A 7,882-nucleotide genomic window follows, 5' to 3' on the forward strand; every position below is an offset into this window, starting at 1 on the left:
CATTGATTTCTATTAAATAATTGATAAACATGTTTGATGTTAGTTTTGTAGTATTTACTTAAACCTCACAGGGTGCAGAGACATTTTTAAAGGGACTGTTTAGACATTTGAAAACAGGGATTATATATAAAAAGGGATTATTCACATTTTTTGACAATATACAAAGCTGTCCTGTGGACCAAATTATCTGTACTTTTAGAATAATTATAACAGGCCAGGCAAAAATTATTTGGACAGAAATTTTGGGCGTTCTGGGACTCAGCGTCGAAATTGGCTTTATTGTAAGTCTATTTCGGAAAAATTGGATTATAATGTTTATTTTTCAAAGGATGAACGTCCCCTTCAGGATAAACTTCGCTATATTTCAATATTTAAAGGGAGTGTTCGCGAATAATGAAAGGGGGTATAGGCATACACCGAAAAATAAGCGCTTTTGATCGCTACTGATCTTACTTCTATCTGTTGCGTCTACAAGGAGAAAATTGTTAAAAATAACTTGAACCGAATAACGTAGCATCAACCCAAATTGAGAAAATTGCAATCCATGACTTGGATCGTAAAAAATCAATTTAATATCAAACAAATTATTTAGATATTACAACCTTCAGTCATCGATTATTTTTCGATGCATTTGCTTAAAGTGATATTTCATAATATTTTGTATTTGTTTTACATACAATGAACTTAAAACGCCGATTAGTTTGTCCGCTCTTAATGCTCTTAATGATTCCACGTGGGAGAGACACCTAGCGGAAATAAATCCTTGTTTTAGGTGCATTGAATATAAAAGAAGTAAAAAATAATTTGAAAAATTAACTATATACAAATGTGGCGAAAAATAATCGATGACTATATAGGTTGTAATATCTGAATGATATGTTTGAAATTAAATTGATTTTTTTATGATCTCAGTTTAATATTGCAATGTTCTCAATTTGAATGGATGCTACGTTATTCAGCAAAAGTAGCTTTTAACAATTTCCTCCTTATAGACGCAACAGATAGAAGTAAGATTAGTAGCAATCAAAAGCGCTTATTTTTCGTTGTAAGCCTATACCCCCTTTCATTTTTTCGCGAACACTCCCTTTAAAGGAAAAGTCTACGAAATTTCCAAGTGACTGCAACAATAAGAGATGCAATGCTCAATTTACAACTCCACCCTTTACACATTCATCTACATGAATGCAACAATGTTAAAGATATCATCGTTATTTTTTCTAGTGAAACGTTTGCAATTCTGTAAATTTCATTTTTCCGCATAAATCTGATGGCCGGTTTAAAAGAAACCCTCAATTGAAAATGATTAATTTTCAGATGGAAAAAATTTTTTTTTAAAGGGTAATTTTGTGAATTGGGCATGTCCCCATTAAATTCAGTTTGCGTGTTTTATAAACATAATATTAAAGCATGATAGGAAAAGTTTGGCTATTTGTTGATTTTTATGAATATCATAAATATTTAAATTTAAGTTTCAAAAATCACCTGAAGTCCGGTTTTTATGAAACAAAATGAAAATTTCAAATTGTTTCCGTGAAATTTATAAATAAAAATTGAAAAGATAAACTTTTTCTTACATTTAAACCCAAACTTTAGAAAAATACAAGATTAAATAAAAAGAATAAACATTGCAAAAGTTTTTGCAACAGTTCCACAATGTTGCAAAATTTCGGAAACAAAAATTAAATTATACATTTTTTCTTAGGGGGGGGGGTCAGTGGTTGCCACAGGCCTAGAACTTGAATACTTTTAACCAAACTGCCTACAAAGATGCAACAACTATGAAAAGTTTAAACTGTTTTTAAAGAGACAGACCGGCTATGTTTTTAAGACCGGGTCGATTTTACATTCTTGCATTGCCTTAATCTTCGAATTTATCTCAATAACTCAATTCAACTTTTTTTGTAGCCTTAGACATGAACTTCAACGCACATGTTTTTAAGATGCAATTTGCGGTAAAGCTTGCAACCTTCGGATCGCTGTGAACTCAAGTCAGTTTTTAGTCCCATTTCAGACTGATGGATTTGGTTAAATATAGCTTTCTGGAAAAGGATGCCTGTTGAAATATTTTTACAATTTAAGTTTGGTCCATTTTATTCAATAATTCATTCTCAGCGAATTTGCTGATTTTCAGTTTTTTTAAATAAAATGAAAACATCAGCAGATAGAAGTAAAATTAATAGTGATCGAAATTGAGTTTAATTAGGGATCAGAGGATACCCCCTCTAATCATTCACGAACTACTGGGGGATGTCGATTTTAAACAAAGATAGAGTTAACAATAATTTACTTTAAATCAGAAAGAATGCAAATATGATTCGGATGGAAAAAAGAAGAAGATGGTTCGGCCTTATTTCAATTGGTAAAGATGACACAAAATAATATTTGAACTAGATAATATTGATCTCTATCTCAAGCATTGATTTCTATCTCAAGCATTGATTTCTATCTCAGGCATTGATCTCTATCTCAAGCATTGATTTCTATCTCAAGCATTGATCTCTATCTCAGGCATTGATCTCTATCTCGTGCATTGATCTCTATCTCAGGCATTTATCTCTATCTCAAGCATTGATCTCTCATGCAGATCTTCAAAATAATTTGTTTCCTCTTTGATATCCCTGCAGGGATATCTTTAATTAAGGGATCCCTCAAATTTAAAAGTACCCACATTTGATATCGATATCAAGTGTTGTTCAAGATTTAGCAATATCCACATTAAAGTTTTGATCTGATACATTTTCAGCTTAAATAATTAACAATTGTTACAAAATCCTCATTGATGACCTAAATCATTGCACTGTTTTATGATAATCACTGTATTACAAGAATTATTGAAGTAAGCACATAATTAGAAAATATGAACGCGGCATTCCAGAGTGAATTAGTAATGACTAATCAATTAATCTTTTACACACGTCACGTGACGTCAGGCTATAATGATCTTTTTTGAGGATGATTAAAACAAATTTGGGCGGCCAATCACCGACCAAAAAATGAACTTTAATTGTTTCAAGGACAATTTGTTTTACCAAGCATACNTATCTAAGGTCTACGACTTGGGTTGTAACGATATAAGGATTAAAAAATCAAAGTTTGTGACAAAGACTCAATTTCCTTTTGTAGTTAATCAACAAATATGAAAGATGATTTTACACCATGAAGCAATATTCTTGATATTGCACTAAAATCTAAACTTTAAACATCAAATTCATGAAGTTTGTATATAATATTTTATGATGGTAAAATTCATGCGGATCATGCTTATTTTGAAACATCGCGGCTTTTTAGTGCATGCACCTTGTGATTCATATTATTATGTGATACATTTTTTTTTGATTTGTTAAAAGACGACATTGGTTAACATATTCTCTGTGGACAATTATACTTTCAAAGAACAGGTCATTGTTTTACAGTGATCATGATGAGTAAAATCTGTTTGTCTGTTTGTTTAGTTGTCTGATCATACCGATCATAATCCATGGGACCGATTTGCCTCAAATTTTGTTTGGGGGAACTTTGTATAGCACTGCACGGGAATGTTCTTAATATTATACAATTTTACAATATTATACAATTTTACAGTCCTGAAAAACAGTAAAACATTGTTAACCCTAAGAAATTTTGCCCCTAGAAACATTAATAAACTCAGGGTATATTTAGGGGCTAAATTCTAATTAATGAAGAAATAAATTGGACTCGTTGATTAATAATTCAAAATTAAAGCTGAATAATAAATGAAACTTAGAAGTGATAGATTTAAAGAGTATTAAAGTTTTCAAAAAAGGAATTTTTGTGAAAAGAAAACTTTATGCTAAATTGAATTAAATTTAAATTTTCTCATTTACAATTTTCTATTACACATAGAAGCTTTGTCTAAGCGAAATTTTGACATATGTTAAACGAATTATAAGTATTAATTTAATTCTCGTATAAACCTTTTTACCAATGACAAGAAATACGATTGCTGTTTAAGATGACATTAATATCTCCTAATTTAGGTTGCATTATAGCCGCCCTCATCTCTCTAAACTATACAATCAACAACAGGAAAATAAGAAGAATATATTTTTTTTAATTGATAAAATAGAGCTTCCCACCACAGACACTTCCCATTATTTATAGTTAATGAAATTGTTTCATTTGTCGAATGAAAGACGACATTTAGTTTTAAAGTTTCTGTTTTTCATCGTCTTTGTATTTTACAGTGAGTATGAGTTGACCCCTGCAGACAATGCTCTTAGTCTTCAGATGGAATGGGTTCAGGTAATCTGGAGAAGGAGGAGAAGGAGAAGAAGGAGAAGGAGAAGAAGGAGAAGGAGGAGAAGAAGGAGAAGGAGAAGAAGGAGAAGGATAAGAAGGAGAAGGAGTAGAAGAAGGAAAAGAAGAAGGAGAAGAAGGAGAAGGAGGGAAAAGGAGACGTAAAAGAACTTATAAAACAGAAAAAGTTGTAACAACCCACGCAGCAAGGGAATTGAAGTTCTTAGATCTTCTAAATTTATTTGTCAAGCTAATTTCAGGAGTAAAATTCTGGAATTTCTAAAATGTGGTCTTCCTTTTTTTACTTTATACAGGGCTGCCCACAAAGGATGAGACTTAAATGAGATATTATAAAAAATATAACAAAAAATAACATTTACTAAATATATATATAATAAACATTTGCCCAACAAATTTTTAGTAAAAAAAATAGATTTTATTTTCCATCTTCCAAAAATATTTTAAAATTTTTGAATCACATTTTATTTTTTTGTTCTACTTAAAATCCGAAAAAAACAAAAATTTAGAAAATGTTGTCCAGAACATCGGTTATCGCGTTTTTTACTCACCCTGTATATATACATATAAATATATAAATGTATTATGTAAATATATTAAGGAAAGTATGAAAGAGATTAAGAAGATTGAAGAGAGAAGAAGAATCTTGATTGTTTCCTCCTGGAGATCTGGTTCTTCATTCTTAGGTAACAATTATCCAATCAACTTCCGCTTCGATTTAGATTCTGATTTAGTTTTAACCTTTTTTATTTTTTCATGATCACTTCCTTATTAATCTTATCTTGATTACACAAAATGTTTAAAAACACAGAATTAAATGCAATATTATATCACTAGGCTTTTAGGGCGCTTCATTTTTAAACAAAGAAGAAAAAAATTTTGCGGATTTTTAAAAAAAAATTCGTGGATTTTCAAGAAATGTTTGTCTGTTTGTTGTATCCAATAAACGTTAAAACGGACGAACTGATCGGGCACAAATTTTGTGTGGGACCTCACAAGACCCAAGGGAAGGTTTATGGATGATCAAATTTCAAAAATTAGCATCCAACAAAATTCGATTTTCATTTAATTTTGAAAATTCACGATTATTTTTTATAAAATCCGCGAAATTTTATTGTTATTGTTTTACGATGTAATGCAAAAATGTTCTCAATTAAAAAAGAAGATGGACCCGAAGCGCCCTAAAAGCCTAGTATTATTAAATTGTGCAATGTTTACATATTGTACATGACTGAATTCATGTTCGTAATTCAGGAGGATTGTTTGAGTCGCATCCAGGGATGATGTACGTCTTTGAACCTTTGCACGATCTGGAGGATAAAATTGCAAGGTTGCTTTTTTTAAAAATCATTTATAGAACAATATTGTTTTTAAACTGTACTGCAGTCGTAATTTTAAAAGGCTTCATTAGAGGGGCATGTTCAATTCTCAACAGAACACTTTAAATTTCTATCTTAATAATTATGTACCTATAAGGAACTGTTGTTTTTCTCCCTTTAACAATGTTAAATTTTCTTTAATTGTCTCTACAGCAAGTTGTGAATCTGAAAAAATAACAGGTCCCTAAATGCCTATACAGAGTCCTTGTAAGGTTTTTACTATCTGTATTGTTAATAGTTAATGCTGCAATTATGAATATAATGTTAATATGTTTTTGTCATATTATTTTTATTTTATTTATTTTATACTAGCTGGAAGACCCGGCGTTGCCCGTGAAAAAAAAGATGCTGAAAAAAGAATTCAAAATTTAATTTATTTTTGAATTTAGCCTATAAGTGTTTACAAAAAATTTCAGCCCAATCGGTCCAGCCGTTTGGCCGGCTATAGACAACATATATATATATAAATACAAATGTCTTGTTTTATTATATAGATAGTTTTACTTCTTAGTTTTGCCAAAATATTCCTTTTAAAGGTTTAGAATATCAAACATGTTGCACTATAGGAAAATACTGAGTTTTCTAGTTGAAATTCCATTTCAAAAGATAATCCATGGATTATAGAGATGTACTTGTATCATCAAAAGACATCAAGTTTAACGTATACATATACAATATCAAATATATTCAGACAGATGTAATTTGATATTATTTAGTCACAATTCACAAGAAAAATTCGCATGGCTTCAAAACAAATACATAAATTCAACATGGATAAAAAATAAATTTTTTGATTAATTGCAAAGCCTTACACCCTATTAAATTTGATAAAATTTACCCCTTGGAATAAACTTTTTTTACCTAACAATCTAAGTCGGATTTACAAAGAGATTTACCAATTAAAATATATATATTTAAAATCTATTTAAAAAAAAATTTAATAGAATAGATCTTCATAGTCTTTCAGTTAACACAGCAAAGGGTTAATAAAAATATCCTAATTCTTTTTAGAAAAATTTTACCGTAAAAATTATCAGATCTCTTGGAGATTATTTCAATTTCTGTGCATACGATTTTAAAGAAATTGAAGGATTTGACAGAAGTAATATATTAAAACATTTTGCTTTTCTATTCTTTTAATTTTGAGAGGAAATAAGTTCCGCAGATTTTTTCGACTTTTGAATCTAAAGAGTTATTAAGAATATATCAAAAATTTTAAAGTCTTTGTGACAAACTCAAATTTTCGAATCCCATATATCCCTGCTACCTGGTGATGACATTTATTATTTCAAACTTAGATTATTCAATCTAACAGAATTTATAGTTTGAAATATCTAAGGTCTACGACTTGGGTTGTAACGATATAAGGATTAAAAAATCAAAGTTTGTGACAAAGACTCAATTTCCTTTTGTAGTTAATCAACAAATATGAAAGATGATTTTACACCATGAAGCAATATTCTTGATATTGCACTAAAATCTAAACTTTAAACATCAAATTCATGAAGTTTGTATATAATATTTTATGATGGTAAAATTCATGCGGATCATGCTTATTTTGAAACATCGCGGCTTTTTAGTGCATGCACCTTGTGATTCATATTATTATGTGATACATTTTTTTTTGATTTGTTAAAAGACGACATTGGTTAACATATTCTCTGTGGACAATTATACTTTCAAAGAACAGGTCATTGTTTTACAGTGATCATGATGAGTAAAATCTGTTTGTCTGTTTGTTTAGTTGTCTGATCATACCGATCATAATCCATGGGACCGATTTGCCTCAAATTTTGTTTGGGGGAACTTTGTATAGCACTGCACGGGAATGTTCTTATATTAGTGAGAGGGTTAGATTAGATTAAAAACTTTATGTTGAGTGGACTCTTATATTTCAATAGAAATTGTTGAGTTGAATTTTACAGGAAAATATTAGTTTTCACTCAAAGCTGGGTTTCCAAGCTCGTGAACACTAAGATATTGTGGGTTGTCTCTGCTGTTACACTTCCCTGATTATTCCAATAATAGTTTGAATATTATCTTGAAGTTAGAAGCAACATTGCAACAAGAGAATATATATACAATATTATACAATACATGTCAGATCAACTAGTGTAAAGAGAATATATACAATATTATACAATACATGTCAGATCAACTAATGTAAAGAGAATATATACAATATTATACAATACATGTGAGATCAACTAATGTAAAGAGAATATATA

The 7,882-nt window shown here is 29.8% G+C and overlaps 1 protein-coding gene across 1 annotated transcript in view; it reads left to right on the top strand.

Annotated features, from left to right (window-relative positions):
• The first annotated feature begins 2,281 nt into the window (after positions 1-2,281).
• LOC111705109 (carbohydrate sulfotransferase 5) overlaps positions 2,282-7,882 on the top strand; it is a 6,557-nt gene continuing 956 nt past the window's right edge. Inside the window, exons 1-5 of the mRNA XM_023477551.1 lie at positions 2,282-2,359; positions 3,999-4,047; positions 4,206-4,263; positions 4,877-4,961; positions 5,530-5,605. Of these exons, the coding sequence (XP_023333319.1) occupies positions 2,311-2,359; positions 3,999-4,047; positions 4,206-4,263; positions 4,877-4,961; positions 5,530-5,605 (317 nt within the window). The 5' untranslated portion in view covers positions 2,282-2,310. The remainder of the gene's footprint in view (positions 2,360-3,998; positions 4,048-4,205; positions 4,264-4,876; positions 4,962-5,529; positions 5,606-7,882) is intronic.

The sequence above is a fragment of the Eurytemora carolleeae genome, unplaced genomic scaffold (genome assembly GCF_000591075.1).
Source record: "Eurytemora carolleeae unplaced genomic scaffold, Eaff_2.0 scaffold645, whole genome shotgun sequence".
NCBI lineage: Eukaryota > Metazoa > Arthropoda > Copepoda > Calanoida > Temoridae > Eurytemora > Eurytemora carolleeae.